The sequence below is a fragment of the Pongo pygmaeus genome, chromosome 4 (genome assembly GCF_028885625.2).
Source record: "Pongo pygmaeus isolate AG05252 chromosome 4, NHGRI_mPonPyg2-v2.0_pri, whole genome shotgun sequence".
Lineage (NCBI taxonomy): Eukaryota > Metazoa > Chordata > Mammalia > Primates > Hominidae > Pongo > Pongo pygmaeus.
The window spans coordinates 115,944,054-115,962,633 of NC_072377.2; the positions used below are offsets into that span (position 1 = coordinate 115,944,054).

The following is an 18,580-nucleotide window of genomic DNA, read 5'->3' on the forward strand; positions in this document are numbered from 1 at the left end:
TGCCCTGTTATTGTGCCATGATCTTCCAACACTTGGAATAGACTCCTCATGACTGAAATTACATGAATTTTTTTTTTTTTTTTTTTTTAACCAAAGACTATCTCCCAAGAAGATGCTTTATCTGTGATGATTAAAGTTTTCTGCACTCATCATCCCACTCCTGAAGCTTTGGTTTAAATAGGTTTAGTTGTTCCTTTCATAGTTTTCCCAAAAATTCTGGTCCTGTTTCTCCCGCTAATGCTCAAAGTGAACTTGGCATTTCTACTTGTGTGAGACCCTCCTCAAATTTTCTGTTTATAGGAATAAGATGGCAAAACATAGCCCCCAGGGCTCATCAAATTGAGCAGTAGCCAGGCTTTCCACATCACTTTCATGGGCCATCATACTGACATGCACCTACTCTGGAATAGGGAAGATCTTCCTGTCATTTGCTTCCTCACTCCACACACCCCCAGCCCATGGAAGCTGCCCGTGCTCTTGGCCTTCTGTCTCTATTTCTCCATGTACTTACAAGAACAAAATTGGATGCAGGTTGTAGATTTGTTTTTATTTTTTCCTCTCCTCATCTCCCAAAGGACTTTCTGCAGTTGACACACAATGTCACCTGTTTGAAGTTTTTTTTTCTGCCTTCTTTCCTGTTCCTGCCCAAGATGGTCAGTTCCACCATCTTGAGCTTTCCCATATTCCATCTCCTAGGCTGTCTACCTGGATGATTGCCACAGGCCTGCCACCCTTTCCCATATCCATCCTTCATTCCTTCACCTCTCATTTAGTGGTCAAGAAAAATGCACAACCCACACACCCACCACTCTGGGAACATGCCTTCCATTCTCATAGCACACCTTTCCAAGCAGGTATTATTCTTCCTATACAACAAATGAGAAAAAAATCTTGTCAAGATAAAAGAGCAGCTGGTTAAGAGCAGGGCCAATGCTGCTTCTGACTTCTAGCTAAATCATGTAGGACTGCAGAAAGGGGAAAATCCCTCCCACATTAGTTTCCATTTTTCTGCTCAGGTAGTGACTTATGCCTTATCTAATCAGATACTTTCTATGTAAACATCATTGGCTGGCCCAGAGTTATCATCATTAACTTCCTTAACATAAATAATCATGGGTGGAGGAAAGACTGGTAATTCTCAGAATCACTATATATAACGCTTTCTGTTCTTGATATTTCATTATTAGAAAGAGAAGCGTCAGGAATACCCATTGGCCTGAGATTATGAAGATGACTGAGGTGGGAGTTGTAGCATTGATGCCTGTTATCAGAAGAAGGTCTTAAGTCAACCAGCAGGACAAAGTCCCTCTCCCCACTTCACCATAAGAACAAGAAAGATGCAGGCTGACTAGAGAGGATGGAGCCCAGATAACACCATATCAGAGATGGAGTCAGGTGTGAGCTTTGAGAATAGCTGCTTCTGTCATGCCTAGAGTTTTGGGACAAAGGCTGTCTCTTTTTATGCCTTACAAAGGCATAGTATGGGACATGGAAGAACAAAAAACTGTCACTTCAATTCCTTCCTTCAAAAAGTAAAAGGTCATTTGTTTTTGTCCACTATTAGTTTTTCAACAAAACAAGCCAGAGAAGTTTCTCTGTGTGTAGCTGATAGGTGTCCTTGACCAGGGAGTGGCCTTCTTGCTCAAATTGCCACATCACTCTGGGAGGAAGCTGTGTGGAGTAGTGAGGGAGAATGGGGACAGCCACCTAACCAGCCAGATTAGTTCAATCAGCCCTGCAGATCAGCACAGTGACAGATGTCCCAACCAGATGGTGCACACATCCACTTCATAAATACACCGAAGAAGTCTGGAATCCAGGGGAAAAAGCTCTTCTGCCATGAGTGCTCCTGCCCAGGAACAATTGGCCGACACCACTCCACTGAAAGTCAGGCTCAGAGAAGAACACAACTTCTCTGCCAAGTATATAGTGGTAAAATCCTGCCCCATGTTTCTTAATTCCCATCTTTGATGCCTGAAATCTCACTATTAGCATCCTATTCTTTGGTTGAAAGATTTCTGCTATACAAATACATTTATAAAAACCAGGACAAGTGTTTTCAGTTCTTATGTTGAAAGAATTACATATACTTTTTGAGAGCAAGTTTACATGTGAGGGAAGTGTGGTGGTTAATTTTATGTGTAAACTTGACTGGACCCAGATGTCTGATTAAACATTCTTTTCAGGTGTGTCTGTGAGAGTGTTTGTGGAAGAGATTAGCATTTGAATTGGTAAACTGAATAAAGCAGATGGCCCTCCCCAGTGTGAGTGGCATTATCCTATCCATTGATAGCTGAATAGAACAAAAAAGCAGAGGAATTTGGAATCATCTTCCTTCTACCTGACTGAGCTAGGACATCAGTCTTCTGTCATTGGTACTCATGGTTCTCAGGCCTTCAGACCTGGACTGAAATCTACACCATTGGTTCTCAGGCTTTCAAACACCAACACTAGCTTTCCTGGGTCTCCAGCTTGAAGATGGCAGATCATGGGACTTCTCATCTTCCATAATTGTGTGTACCAGTACCTTATAATAAATCTTATTGGTTCTGTTTCTCTGGAGACTACTATTCTTAGTTTCTAATGTTTCTTCTAATACCGTAAGAAAGGTCATGAAAAAAGCGGAAGTTTGAATGGCAAGGTTAGGTTTCCTAAGTGGTAGCATGGAAAAGGTAAAGATTAGCTCTGCCATCCTAGATAAGATATTTCACTCTGAGCAATTAATCATCCCTCAACTGAGACAAGCATGGTGACCTCACAGTGTTGTGGAAGGCCCATATGTGAAATGATATATATGACAACCCCTCAAGTGTCCTGTACATGCAATAAAAGGAAGCAGCTATTTTTCACACCCTTCCTGGGTGCTGCTATCACACTTTTATTAATGTTCCTCTGAGCTAATTGTCCTCCTCAAGAACTCACATCAAATACCCCCTCGTTATCACATCCAACAAAGCAAATCCTAGCTATTAATGACAAATTGGAATGTTCCAGTTACCTCTCTGTCCTAGAAAGCAGCACTCCTCTGCTCTGTGAGAAACATTTGCTTTTCAGAAACTAGCCCTGGGATTTTAAGGAACGAGCCAGTGAGACAGGCCCTAAGTAGGCCTGATGAGGTTCCTTGCCTACTCCCTTCTCCCAGATATCCACTTACATTGTCACAAAGCCCAGGGAAAAGAGAAAACAGGACATGGTCTATGGCCCCCAAGAAAAGAAGTGACTGTCTCCCCTTTTTTCAGGGTGCCATGGGACCAGCACTACAGTTAGGAGCTGATACAGTTTGGCTCTTTGTCCCTGCCCAAATCTCATGTGGAATTGTAATCTCAATGTGTTAAAAGGTGGGGCCTGATGGGAGCTGATTGGATCATGGGGGTAATTTTTAATGGTTTTTCACCATCACCATTCCCCTAGTGCTGTCTCGTGATAGAGTTCTCACAAGATCTGATGGTTTAAAAGTGTGTGGCACTCCCCTGCTTCACTCTTTCTCTCTCGTCACCATGTGAAGGTCCTTGCTTCCCCTTTGCCTTCTACCATAATTGTAAGTTTCCTGAGGCCTTTCAGTCACGTTTCCTGTTAAGCCTGCAGAACTGTGAGTCAATTAATCCACTTTTTTTCATAAATTACCTAATCTCAGGTAGTTCCTTATTACCTGAATTAGCGTGAAAACAGACTAATATAGGACCCTAATGGAGACGTGGCTCAGGATTGGGACTACCCAGTGATAGGTAGAATAGAGCACCTGGGGCTCTACAGCAGCTGTTTAGACATTAATAGGACTCATAACTCCCTTCTACTTAGTTATGTCTCAGAACTCTCTAACAACCACAGCACTATACAGTGTGTTCCTCCAGTGGATGTCTCTGTCATTGATTCCTTCCAGGCCTCAGCTATCATTTTTAAAAGGAAGCTGGGTCAGTCGCAAACAAGAGTTTGTGTAAGAGGGCAATAGTGGTGGTGAAAGTCCCAGAAAACCAGTCACAGAAAAACTGCCTAAAGGAACTGAGGTTGTTAACAGGACAAGGGGAGCAGGATGTGAAAGGTTGTTGCATTGGAGAAAGAGCCAGCTCATTCTGTGCAAACCTGAGCTCAGCTGGGACCAATGTGTTGGCGGAAATTAATAGCAGCCTTGCGCTCATAAAGGTTGCAGCTAATAAATAAAGCTGCTCAACTTGAAATCAGCAAATTAATGCATTCTTAGAATTCTCCACTACACTTGATCTTAGCCAAAAGGCCAAGAAGCGATTAGAATTCTCTTTCTATGAGGCTTTCACATAGCCACATGGATCTCCTGGTTATAGCTAAGCCATGCATTAATGGCACCATGTACTGTGCAAGGGGAATAGATTAATTTCACATTCCTTCTATAAAGTTATGTTCAGAAGGAAGCCTAATGGAGACATGCAATAAAGGAAAAGATGACACTTTTTCTGCCCTGATTCATGAGCTGCTTGCTGCTGTATAGGCTTTTCTTAGGTGTACTGGGATCTCAAGTACTACAGGGTTGTGACCTGAGGTACAATCCCACTTCTCTCACTGACTTGTGCCCCCTTCTCCTACGGGAGGAATAATTGACTCAGCCCTTTTGAATATGCTGGATAGAGATATGATGAAGAATCTGGAGAAATAAAAAAAAAAGTAGCACTAAAAAGATTTGACTGTGTCAAGGAAGAATGATGTAAAGGCTCTAAGAAGAGTTGCCGATCTTTCTTTTATACACTCATTGAACTTGCAGCCCAGGAAGACATCTTCTCTGGGACCCTCTTTCATCACTCCCGTGTGGTCAGTGCCTCCAAGCCATCCAGCCTGTCCTGCTTGACCTCTGACCGGGAGTCTGGACCTTTCTTTCCCTTCCCCATCAGAATTCACTGGTGCCGTTTCCTCAGGGTCTTGGTCCCTGCAGTACAGTAAATTAATGTCCAGTGCCCTTCAAGGCTTCTATCAAAAAGAATTAATGGGAGCAATTTTCAGGCATTGAGACTAGATGGGAAGTATTTCTGTCCAGAAGTGACTTCCTCAAAACACCTAGGTTTCTTTTCTAGCTCAGAAGTTTTCAAACTCTTTTGCTTTTATATCCTCTATAAGAATTGTATTAAAGTATGTTCCGTCATGTAATTTTTGTGAATAGTAATGTTTTTCATCATAAATTTAAACACTTTAAAGGATGTAATTTGGGGCATATTATAAATGTTTTCATGTTAAAATGAAAGTTGAATTTCTCCTATAATGTATACAGTTGAATCTAAACACCACGACAATGGATAACCCACCATCATTCCATTTTTAAAAACAAATACTTCCATAACTTTTAGAAATCTGACTTTCTTTTTCTACTTGAACTTAAATTTTTATTCAACTTCCTCCAAAGAACTTTACCTTAGTGTAACATAATTTTGTTTGAAAATACTGCTTACGCTATCACATGTATCTGCAATTGAAATATACCTAAATTCAATTTTTTACTTTTATTTTGTTACCATAAAGCTCTGAACATTAAAAAAATCTGTGCAATTGAATTATTATCAATACACTACTGATTAAACATAAACATATTATTAAACACAAAAAGTAAAATTATATTGCAAATGCATCCTTTAATGAGATGATAAACTTTTTTCAGTTAGTTCATTTATCTGTAGATGAACATTACTTACTGCTGAAATAAGGGGTCAGTATCAATTCTATTTATATTTTTTTTTGTTTTTATAGATGTAAGTTGAAGGAATTGAGAGTGTTTTATTATAGCAATGTAATTCAGTTCTTTGAATTCCTTCTATGTTATATGTCAACATTTGTATAATGGTCTGTTAGCAAAAATATTTTTAATCTTCGGGCACATGACAATTTGATAAAGTCCTTCTTCATTTCTTTTAAATAGTGAACTAGGAAGCACCTGACTAGCAAAGAGATTTGTTCTCCAGCAATTTGAATAATTTACTTTCTCAATTTCTGGGAAGTATACCAAGAGAGCTTTACTAAGATTTATCAAATTATTGTTAATTGTGCTGTAACACTTGTACTTACGCCCACCTTTTAAAACCCATATCACCAGAAATGGCAGGAAAATCAAACAAATTTTTAATTTTATTACATGTTTGCCAAAACAATGCTTTTTGATAAAATGCTTTGATCTTATTTCTTGTTTTAAATGTATTGCCACTAATTTGGAGTTGCAGATTTAGCTCATTTATGAAAAATATCTGTCATAAAACCTCATTGGCAGGGCCAATCTTCACTGTCAAACCAGTCAGCCAAATCAGGTATACTTTCTGTCAGAAAAAGTTTTTCATTTTTCAATTCAAATAGCTATGTTGAGGAATATTATAAAAATCAATGAGAACTAAAAGTATATCTTGTGAAACTGATCACTAAAAACAATTAAGATAAAGATCTAATACAATTGATTTTTCCATGTTTAAGTTATAAAAACAAGATGACCAATACACTATTTCTCATATAAAGCAGGAAAATGATAAAAGGCATGGTATATCTCTAGTGAAATTATGTACGGGTATTGAATACTGCTGACTGGCTTTGGAGAATGATTAAACAAGAAATATGTTATAAGATAAAATGGTAGAAACAACTACGGTTTGAGTATGTTCCCCAAGTTTCATATGTTGAAAAATTAATCCTCAAATTCATACGTTGATGGGGTAGACCCCATGATGCGACGCAAGGCTTTATAAGAAGAGGAGGGACCTGAATTGAAATGCACTTTTTGCCCTTCCACCCTTCTATCACAATTTGAGGCAGCAAGAAGGCCCTCACCAGATGTTGAGCAAATTCCAATGTCAGGCTCTTGGACTTCCCAGTCTCCAGAACCATGAGCCAAATGTTTCTTTTTTAAAATAAATTATCCAGTCTGGTGTTTTGTTACAGCAACAGAAAACAGACTAAGACAAGAATTGAATATAATTGAATAAATGTTTCATGTTATGGTTTGATACAATGGGTTCTGACAACTTTATTAATGAATGCACATCACATCTGAAAGAACCATGTGAAAGTTTTTATCCTTGGGTTCTATCTGTCTACTGCATCTTATAAAAATTTGGCATTCCCAAAAGGCATTCTGGTTACATTTAAAATAATCAGCATGGCAAATCTATATTGCCTTAGCTCTTCCAAGTTACTTTTTTTCCCAGTCAAGATACATCCTAGGGAAGGATATTGACAATAATGGGAAATAATTGATTACAATTATATGTAAGAAGACATTTTTGGCATTCACTGCCTTCTACTAATTTTCTTTGTTTCACTCTCCCATGGCTTTCCCTCAAGAGCAAGAAATTCTTTGACAAGAGTCAGGAAGAGAAAAAGAAAAAGCTGTAAAAAAAAAAATTGTCATTATTACCATCACTCCACTTTATCATATATCTGAATTCTGAAAATCTATTGGTGAGTCCAAACACCCAATTTCTATGTTATCTAACATCATAATCAGCTTTAACATGTGTATAAGAGGCAAAAGCCCAAGGTTCTATGGTGTTATGATTAATCATCAAACCTTTTCTCTGTTTGCTACATCTGAGGTTTTTGGTGTCATATTAAGAGCAACGTATTGTATTAAGATTTGGGATGGGTAGCCCTATATCTTTTTTTCTGTGAGAAAAGAAACAGTATGAACAAAGACTCATGCTCAGCAGATCAATTTAAGGAAAGAGTATAGTGTATATAGAGGATCTGGAAATTAATTTCCTGAAAATTGTCCTGAGCATGCAATCCGTGAAAAGCCTTAGGTACACATACCTCAGTTTGAAAATTATGAATTTATCATACCTGTATATAGCTTAACCTGACCGAATCCAAGATTGTTTATCATGTGATCTCAATCCCTGGAGGAGGATAATCAAAGGATTCTAACGAGGGCCCAGAGAGGTAGAGTTGGAATTGCAGCAGAGAAGTTTTGAGTAGCATTGAGGAACCTCCGATTCCAATCTGGTGTTCATGATCCTATAAGTGTTCCTGCTATCAAAAAATGAGTGCAAAAGGTCCCCTGGCCATTTGTTGGTGAAAATAAGTGCAGCACCATCCTCCCCAAACCAGAAGATTAGTGTTGCTAACTGCCATACCAACAGAGGCAAGCAGATGATATAAATAAATGAAGCAGACAGGATATAAGAAAAGAGGTGATGAGAGTTTGATAAAAGAAAGGACATGCCTTATCCACAGGTGGAGGCAGCTATTCACCTCCAATCCCACTGTTGCTACATTTTCCGCTTTTCTACCTGGATTTTCATGTGAAATCGCCTGAGGCAATTAAATCAACATTGTTATACAACACATTGCAAAACAAATCTCCAGGTTATGTCTGCTCAATGGTTGTTAGCAGTCTCCTCCCAAAGGCAACATGGTGATATGTTTGCCTCTGGTGAGAGAACAAAGCAGTCTTGAATCAAAGTCTGGGTCTTCTGAAGTGAGCCCAGCTATCTCTCCAATTCTTATAACCCTTCACAAAACATTGCTGGATCCTTACACACGAATCTTTCAAGTTTAAAGTGCAGAGTCAATTATTACTTCAAGCTTTGTGGAGGCTGAGGAATAGTCATCAGCAACCTCCATAATCCAAAGAGTTGGATGGAACTTTAAACATCATTTATTCCAGCTCCCCTGTTTTTATAGCTTCTCATGACATTCTGTAAATATTAGTAGTGGGTCTAATCGAACTTGGATTAATAAATGGAGGCTATGCAATCCCAGTATTATAGTTCCTGGATGCTCTCCTCATACGCTGCTTCCAAGGACTGTAAACAATTTTCAATAGAAAGAAGTAGCTGTGATGCTAGTTTCAGCCCTTCTTACTTCCAGACCCTGACCTATAATTACCCTGAGCTCTTCAACTTCAGATCATGTGCTATTTTTAAAATATGTCCATGAATTCTTTGGTATTCCTTTTAGGAGGTAGAAACTAATTTCCTTCATCCTTGAGTGTGGGCTATACTTAGTGACTTGCTTCTAATGAATAGAATATGATAGATGATGGTGACTTCTGATAATAGGTCATAGCATTTTAGCTTGCTCCCAGCTTTCTCTTGAATTACTTGCTCTTCAGGAAGCCAGAAGTTATGGGGACACTCAAGCAGCACTAGGGAGAGGCTCATGAGTAGAAGAACTGAGGCATCCTGCAAACAAACAGCCATGGACTAACCTGTATTGGGAGCAGATTCTCCAGCTCCACCTAAGTCTTCAGATGATGGTTTCTTTTCTTTTTTTTAATAAAAAAATTTTTAAAAAGAAAGGTAATTAAATTTAAGGAGGACTTCCCTTATTATATCAAGAGGTTAATACTCAAAATGGTGGTGGTGTGTCATTTTTAAGAATTTTCCTTCAGAATGAAATTCTAATGATCTGGTAAGCAGTTAGAATTTTTGGTTCTGCCCTAAGGCTCCTTTCTCTTAATAAGATTAACAGTTGAGGGTAAATAGGAAACTTAAACAAAATCTGAGATGTGCATTAATTTCAAATTAAGCTCAATAACCCCCAAATGTAAAAGTCCTTCCTGACATAACACACATATCAAGACCCAAGATTTCTCAGAGAGAATCCGATGCCCACTCTTTAGAGGCTAAGCTCCCACTTAAGAGGCAATGTTACCTGTTACTTTTAGCTCTTTTTTCTCTCTCTGGCTTTTATCTCAGAGGTCTGTTCCTTAGTCTCTGTTGAGGTGAAACTCCAATATCTGAACCCAACCAGAAAAATAAGCAACCTGTATACAAGCCAAGTTAAAGTTTCACTCCTGTAATGGATGAGGAGAAACCAGAAGATATTTCTCATGCACAGGGAGTGCATGAATCCCCTGAATTGCCAGGTTTCAGGGTCACATGAGACCTCTAGAAGGCTCTGCTCATCATCACTTTATCATCTGGTGGGTTCCAGGTATCTGGGTACACATGAATTAAGCCTTAATGACTTTAAATTCTGTCTCAAATTTGTATCCCCTTACAAGTTTAAGCTTTTTGTCTGAGGAAAAGTGCAAATATTCCATGAAGAAGTGAGGTCAGATCTCTTTTGGCAGGGATAAAAAGAATACCACAGAGTGGGTCTTAATGGCAAGGAGTGAGAAAGAGTAAGTTTTGAAGTGTATGCGAATGCCTTGGAAGGGAGAAAAAGTGTAGAAATAAAAGGATCTTGGTCTAATTCTGCTTTGTGTCCAGAGGCAGCTCTGCAAATACCATCTTAATGAGCCACTGCCTAGCCCCTAATCTCATAAAATGGTCAAAAGGGAAAACGCATGAAAGGCAGAGCTGATTCTCTCTCTTTTGATATTTGCCCTTGGGTTTGCTGGCCTGACTTCTGGGGCTCTGGGAACACATGAATTAGCAAGAACCAGAGAAGGCATTCAAAACTAGGCCTCTTCAATGATGAGCCAAATCAGACAGTTACCTTACAGCTTGCGTATTTATTGAACAAATACTACTAAAATAGCTAAAATACATTGGGTACTTGTCATGAGTGCATCAGTAAAGATCACACTGTTACAAAAGCCTGCATTTTCAGCAGTACACAACTGCAACTCTACATAAATGCCACAGATGCAGAATACTGTTTTCTTGCTCTATTTACACAGCTGATATACCTATTCTAACGAAGGAGGGAGAGGAGTAATGCACAAGAAACTCAGGCCAATGGGGGAGCAAGAAGAAAACGAAGAAGTGCAGTGCATGCGTCATCGGTGTTTAACAGTCAGAAGCGAAACAGTTCAGAACAAGGCCTGCCCTGTCAAAAGAAGAGCTAAAAGACAGTTATATAAAAATTAAGGTGGGCTTTCAGACTGGCTAACACAACAACATTCCATGAGTAGATGGTAATTTATTTTTGTTTATCCATTTCGTTGGGAGCAAGGACAAAAATGTAAATCTACACCTTGCTTATCAAAATTGCCAAAAAAAGAATGCTCTGCCTTTTAAAAAAGTATCATGATTTTGTAGACATTGTTTTCCAATTTAATATTTGGAAAAGGTGTCATTTTCATATTCCTACTCAGATGCCAGTGTTTTGGGTTTTTTTTTTCAGGGGAAATTTATTTAAAAAGGTTTTGCTCTTTTTTTCGACAAATATCCTTTCAAACAGAAAGAACCCAAAGAGACACCTCAAAATGCCTGTAAAATTATTGCTTTTCTTTCTCTAAGTCAGGCAGGCGAGGCTACGGAAAGGAAGAGATTTGGTAAGTAAATTACAGTTTTGTGATTGCTCCCGCTACCGTGACTGCATGTCCGTGAGTGCCAGCCAACGAGACAATCGTCTCTCACACTCTGGTAGCATTCGCTCAACCTACAACACTGAGGAAGAAAGCCACACTGAAGACACAAGGAAAACAAGTCAATCCAGTCTAGAGAACAACATTCAGGGAAACAGAGTACCAACACCTTCTTAGAACATGGAAATAAAAAATAACTCCATCAGAGCTACCTCGCCAAGGAGCATGTTGAAAGTCCAAAATAGCACCATTCATCAGTGTCTCAGGTCCTGTGGCAGCATCTCGGTCACTTACCACAAGGAAACAATGAGTTTCAAACTACTTCTATACATCAAAAGAGTACATGGATAAAATATAGAGATATACAGACAATTGATGAACATAAACTACTAGGTTTGTTACATCTAAATGAAAAAAAAAGGGGGGGACTCTCAGCCTCTGCAAGAAGCAGTCGGGAGCTGTGTGAGTGAAAAGGCAGGAGTGGACCGGTTGTGTGAGCGCGGTGGGAGTTTGAGTTGTGGAAGACATTGTTGTAGCGAACCAGGCCTGAAGGCCCACCTGTAAGGGTTGTAAACGTGGATTCACAGTGTGAAATTCTGAGCATTTTCACTTGAGTCAGAATGATTAAAAACTGGTTTGATGATACCTATTTGTCCACTGTAAATTCTCTAAAGCAAGGCTCAGAGTCCCATAGTTTCTTCTTATACTTGATGATTTACACAGAAAAAAATCCCATATATGATACCATGACCTCATCAATACCCATACACCATATGTAATACAAATGGAGGTGTTACGATTAAAAAAAGTGGAGGTAACTGATTCTTGGGGAGCGGAGTTCACTGCTGCCCAGTGGAGTCAGGGAGGCAGCGTTTGTCTCATCGTTCTTCTTGCGGTTCACTTCCTTTGGGACAGGAAGTCTTCCCTGCAAAGCAGGCAGACCCACACACAGACAGACACACACAAAAGACAAAATTAGTCACGCTTCTGAAACCATTTTTTAAAATTTTGCTTTTCCTGCCCAGCCCACATTTTACCCTTGAACTCTTGCTGTTTTGCAAAATAGAGTTTACATATTAAACACAGTTCACCTGAATGTAAATATTAGGTCTGTGAGGAAATAAAGTAATTAAACACTGGCCACCTTTGCTTCAGTAGAATGAAGTGGTTCTGTCACGGTGGTGCCAGCCATGTGTGAGGCAGCATTCCCCAGTGTCAGGTTTCTTAGGACAGTTTCTAGTATCAGATAGGGCCCAACCTTAGACTGGGTGATAGATACTCACAGGAGTGTCAGTTCATAATTTAAAAAAAAAAAAAAAAAAAAAAAAAAAGAGTCCAGTGTGTGTGATGAAGAAGAGTAACAATCTATTTTCTAATACGTAATAAAAATATTTAAAAATGTATCTCAACTTGCATAAATCTTATCTATGTATGGCTTATTCTATGTGCAATCGGCGCATGCCAGAAGTGGCTACCAAAGATGGGAAGTGTCTGGGAGAGAAATAATGTGAGGGTGCCCAGACAGCGGTTGTAGGAAAGTGGGGGCTAGTGGGGAAACCAAGGCCAGAAGAGAGTGAGATTCAGCTCATCTCGACTGACTGGGGCTATTCTAAGTCTCTCCTCACAATCCTGATGAGTAAGGTTTTTGTGTTTCTGACTAGAATAACTCAATCTCAGTGTGACTACTGATCCGCCGCCACGTGGCTTCCCGGACACACTGCTGCAGCGCCAACAGTGAAGAGGAGCTCTCCATCACAACCAGACAGCAGAAGCACAGCACAGTGAAGCCCACCTGCCCACATGATGCACAATAAAGGTATTAATTTACAACAGATGGATTTTATGCCTTGTACAGGTATGAACACAGTGAAGATTTGACGATGGTTCTCTCTTTTAGCTGAACGCTGGAGTTTTAATTACTGACATTTTCTTGGAAAAAATTATCCTTTGTGGTTTTAAAACGTGGGTTTTTTTTTTTGTTTTTTTTTTTGCTCAAGTCACATGTTCTAACAAGACAGTTTTAATAAGCCAGTTTGACTAGATGTAAAGTACTTGGATTAAAGTGATAATCTTACTTTGTGGCCTATAAATTAACACATCTGAATTTCTTTTTAAGAATTCAGAAACCAGTAACTTCCAAACAACTTGAAATTGAATAAGTATTTTCAGCAACCCAGGGGTGAACTAAATGCAACAGATTATTCAACTTTAAAAAGTCTTACTTACTGTACAGATTTTCCATATTAAACCTCTGGTATGCCTCAATTTTTTACTTAAAAGTCTCGGACTTTGAGGGCATACAACATTTTTTGGACATATATAACCATGATGTACTTTAATACTCCAATCTTAGGTTGTGATTTTAGAGGTTGTTTTGGTATCATTAAATACCAATGGGAACAAACCAGAAAATTAAATAAAAATATAATTCACCACTCACACACCCTTAAGGGTCTAGATTCAATTTCCAAAAGCATAATATTGGGTAGTTACTTGCAGTTGTGAAAATAATTTCAATCTTGGAATCTTGGTACACAACCCCAAAATTAAAAAAAAGGAAATCCACGTAATCCCAGTGTCTTTAAAATAATGCTGCCAGCCCGACCCCACCTCACCCCACAGTCAACCAGTTACCATGGTTCAGGATAGGGCAAACTTAGGTTTTGGACAGATGAAGAGTTCAATGGCTGTTAATTAGCACAGGCAAGAAAAGAAGGAAAACGAAAAGTTGATAAATGTTAACTCAACAATTATACTCTTTACACAGCTTGCCTTAAAACTGCTCCAGTTCAGACTTACTCTGTTCAAAAGTGAATATACAGAACGTTAGTGTATCTCTCTATTTAAATCTCAGTCTCAGTACTAATCTTCTACCTCCATGAAACATACACAACAAAACAAAAGGAAGAGCTAGGGATTTGGGAAGAGGCACTTCCATAAAAAAAGAAAGAGAAGATTATTTCAGATTTGAATTTACCATTTTTACCATTTTTTCTGTTTCAAAGTCCCAGATAATATACATTTCTTCGTTCATTATTCATTTTCTAAGTGCCTACTATGGCTGGAGTACTCTATTCGATTTTAAGCTTAGAGATTGAAACAGAAACAGTCCCTGCCCATCTCACCCTTCATTAACTTGCTGTGTGGAAGACAGGCTACAGACTGGACCCTCATGAGGCAGTGGTAGTAGGGCCCACAGGGAGGTGTGCTACTGAAGCACCCCGAGAGCCCAGAGCCCAACATGCCCGTGGTGAGAGGTGCTCCTGAGGAGACAAGAGTTCAGTGCATCCTCCCTATGGAGTCCTGGATTTACTAGATTTCAATCCTCTTCCCCTGACTGATTTCAATCCACTCACCCTCCCACTATTTTTTTTTTTTTTAAATAATAGGCTTTCTGCCCCACTAAAGGAATTTTAGGCTTCTGCAACAAGTGGAGGAGGCATTTTGAAGATGGGACACAAAGAAGTCTTCTTTCTCCAGATCCAGAAGTCAGGCCTTATAAGAATTCAAGCCAAAAAAAGTTCATCCATGGGAATAACGGTTCTTCTATCATCCAGCTCATATTTGTGCCAACAGAGCTGAGGGACCTGAGTAATTCAAGAGGCTAGGGGTTGGGGGGCAGATGTGTCCAGTGGCTCCCACAGCCCTGCCGTCCTGAAAGTCATGCCAGTTAACGTGCCTCGGGGTGCATCAGCCCTCCCGACAGATGACTACTAGGAAATTAATCCCCAGTTAATAATGTGCTTTGGACCAAGTAAGTCAAGATTATTTTTCCTACAATTATACAAAGATATGCTTTTCCAGAAGGGAACTTCTGGAAAAAGAACAAAATACACTATGCTTAAAATATTATTCACATATTTAGAGAAGAAAGAACTTAAAATAGCAGAAGACCTGAATACCATGATCCACGGTGCCCACCCCTGGGAGCATGTCTTTGTGTGGGACAAGACCTAGCACAGCAGGGCTGGTTTCTAAGAGTACGGTGAGGCACCATTGAACTCATCAAGGAACTATGCCTAGTCTTGCCCCTCTGGTTTATGTCACCAGTATCAAAGAGAGAGGACCTTTGGATGCCTGAATGAGGCAAGAACTAATGCGAAGGCTATACTTTGCTTTGTTTTCATATCTTGCCCTCAGCTGCCTTAAGAGAATTATGCCCTGATCTGGCACAGCGATGAATGTCTACGGTTATACTGCTGCTGCTGGTGTGCTGCTGGTGAGGTGGTGGGGTGTGGGTGTCTTTTAAGGAAAGCGCTACTATTTTAGCTCTCTTCCACTCCAGCTCTACAAATCAGTGCAAGTCTAGTTCAGGCAGGGCCAAACCATTTTGTTCACCTACTTTCCTGCCAGTGATTTCAACCTTGACCTTCAAAAATGCTCTGCAAGATTAAAAGTGATTTAAGATTGTTTTCTTTCAGTGCAAACTGCCAGTTGATACAACCTCTTCAGTTTCTGCCTGCCAGTATAAGATAGGGAATTGCTGAGACTATTTAGTGTAAATAAAATAATTTCTTAAACATTGAAATACCAGTAACAGCTGGGGGAGGCCTCACCATTAGTCAATTACACTTATGAAACTTTCAGATAGAAATTTTATTTTCAGTGGATTCTGTTTTTCTTTATTAACTGCAAAATCAGCAAGTCATTGGTTAAAAAGTACACTCTTCCTGCTTGAAGTCAAATAAGTATTTACCCTAAGAGGCAAAGTCCAGTATCTACAGTAAAAACTGGTATGTAGTTGTTATTGTTTCAGAAATTATGCTAAAATCTAAAATATAAATTTTACAAATTTTCTTGAGGCAGATAACTGCCACATCTAAGATGTCAGAACAATGAAACCATGTTTATAAAAAATACTTTTTAGGCTTAAAAATTAGAAGAAAGAAATGTAACAGTTTTTTGTTCCTCCCTTTTGCTTCATGGATAATCTTATCAGACCTTCAGACTTTATTAGCAGACAATTATGTCATCATCTTATACTTTTAAGAAATCTTTTAGTTTGATCATTGTATTTGAGTTTGTCTAACCAGAAATGGAACAGATTTAAAACCTGTGAACTGTACTTTGATAAAGTGATTCCATGTTTTAAATGAAAATTTTTTATTTATGAAGGAAGATAATGTGAACTTTAAGTCATAGGACTTTAGGATATTTTTTAAAAGTACATTATTTCCAAGGTCATCATAGTATCAGATTAATGGATTGTTATAGCAGCCTATAATGGGTATTAAAATGAAAAAGCTCTGATATTTTAAAACAATTGTTTCTATATTGAAAATAGTGTTAACAAAATGGCATCTAAGGATCTTACCTTAGGAAGCCTTCCCTCCATGTCCTTGTTTGGAAATGGTTCTTGACTGACCCAGACAGAGAGTTCTGGGTAATAAACCTATAGAGACACAAAAGCATACACATTCAGATTAAAAACAGGATCCACTCTGAAACTACATGGGATAACCTTAATGAGCTCAATTCTCCTCAATGGTTACTTATTCCCAACTGCAACTTAGAGCCCTGGGGAAACCATTAACTCTTTCAAACTGTTAGTGTGCTTCTGAACACACACTGCACTCAGGAGAGTTTCAGCTCAATGTCTTCCAAGATTAAGTCCAATAAAGCAGAGATATCAATCAATGTTATTTTTAGCAGGCAAAGTAGCAGCTTAATGGTATGTCTGGCTGACTGCACTAAGTCATCTGGGAGGTCTAACTTTCAAAGGATTCTTTGATAAGTATCCTTGCAAAACTCCATCAAACACTGTTAACGGTTATTCTGATCATTTATTAGAAGGCCAAAGATTATCAAGAAACTAAAAGAGGAAAAAAAGCAGCAGCCCAGATTCTCTCCAAGTCCATGTGGCCAGTGACAACACATTCTCCCCAGCTGCCTGAAACAGCCAAGTGTCTGAGGGAGGGGCGGGAGATAGGTGTCATCACCATGAATGATTCAGAGAATACTAGCTGATGAATTTGGTGGTGGGAGGGGGTGGAGCGAGGGAGTGGAACTGAGTAACTCTTCTTTAAATATACAAAGGATGATTAGCATAAGGTTGCCGACCAGCTGTTCTCCATCTTCAGTAATGACAGGAGAGGGGAAAGGCCTTAAAATTACAACTAAGATTTGGGTCAGCTCTAAGGAAGAACTCAGCATAAGAATTGTCAAATTACTAAAAGAAATTAGAGAAAAACTGTGAAATCTTCTTTAAAAAATTTAGAAACAGAATCCAACAACCATCTGTCAGGGCTAATTCACATTTAATATAGTCCTGATTGAAAGCAGAGTGAAATTAGGTAAGATTCCCTCCAGATCTGATTCTCCAAATTCTGCAATAAATACGCCTCACATTTAATAAACAACAATTAAGAGTCACACCTCATTAACAGATTAACAAACAGACTTAGATGTGTGTTTAGATTTTGGTTTTGGAAGCCCTAATTGAGGTAACCTAATCATTGAGTTGACTGTAATGCTTGGTATACCCCGATCAATCCATTTTGTCAGGGGATCTAGGGTAGGAAATGTGGATGGCTAAGTGTGTTCACTTTTGGGAATAACTGAACAGTAACTATCTTTGCTCTACACCAGTGACATTTATAGCGCATCCTAGCTCACAAAGCAATTTTGCATACATAATTTGTCCTGATGATAAGCCAATAATATTGGTCTTATCATTAAACAAATGAAGAAATTGAAACTCAAAAAGGTCGACTTGCCCTAAGTCATACAGGTAGTGTAGGGTAGGACTGAAAGTCACACTAGGTTTCCAGATTCTAAACTTCAGTTCCTTCCACTATCCTGCTGCCCTCGCATTATCCCAGAATGCAAATCGCCTACCACCGCTCCCTCAAAATTATACCAGTCCACAGCCGCCACCCACGTTTGGGTCTTAAAGAGAGCTCATTCTGCAAGAGCTAGAACTATTTTCTTTTTGGACTGGGTCTGTTTTCTGAGCCATGTGGTTCCCCTCACCCCAACCACCTTACTTTTCCACATATTTCCTCTCCTGTGCCCAGCTCCTTCAGAAAGTAATCCACCATCTGCCTTGTTTGGGACAAGCAGCCACTTCTGACATTTCCTTTATCCAGGAATGGGTGAAGAAAACAAAATAATCTCAAATACACAAATAACAAAGTCACAGCACACAAAAGCCCAGTTTGGGCTCAACTTTAGGGAACCCCAAATTTGAATCTACTGTTAAATTCACTTCATATAAATGGATATGAAGTGATTACATTTCTATATTACCACTTTAAAAATCATATTTCAAGTACAGTCTTAAAATATTAGTGAGAAATTAAGTTGTTGGAAACCAAAAATGTTGATAAAAGTACATGTAAAAACTTTGTAGGCATAGGAAGCAATGAAAAGCAAGGTCAGGTA

At 39.0% G+C, this 18,580-nt stretch overlaps 1 protein-coding gene and 1 pseudogene across 7 annotated transcripts in view; both read right to left on the reverse strand.

Annotated features, from left to right (window-relative positions):
• Positions 1–4,136: 4,136 nt before the first annotated feature.
• Positions 4,137–4,243, reverse strand: LOC129037763 (U2 spliceosomal RNA; annotated as a pseudogene).
• Positions 4,244–10,379: 6,136 nt separating this feature from the next.
• The window catches only part of NREP (neuronal regeneration related protein), a 28,949-nt gene continuing 20,748 nt past the window's right edge, over positions 10,380–18,580 (reverse strand). For 4 of the 7 annotated variants that reach the window (XM_063665132.1, XM_063665130.1, XM_063665131.1 and 1 more), the window contains 3 exons: positions 18,184–18,275; positions 16,512–16,589; positions 10,380–12,122 (listed from right to left, as the gene is read on the reverse strand). In XM_063665132.1, the coding sequence (XP_063521202.1) occupies positions 11,997–12,122; positions 16,512–16,589; positions 18,184–18,237 (258 nt within the window). In that variant the 5' untranslated portion in view covers positions 18,238–18,275 and the 3' untranslated portion in view covers positions 10,380–11,996. The remainder of the gene's footprint in view (positions 12,123–16,511; positions 16,590–18,183; positions 18,276–18,580) is intronic. The other 3 variants (XM_063665129.1, XM_054488668.1, XM_054488669.2) reach the window with 1 other exon arrangement.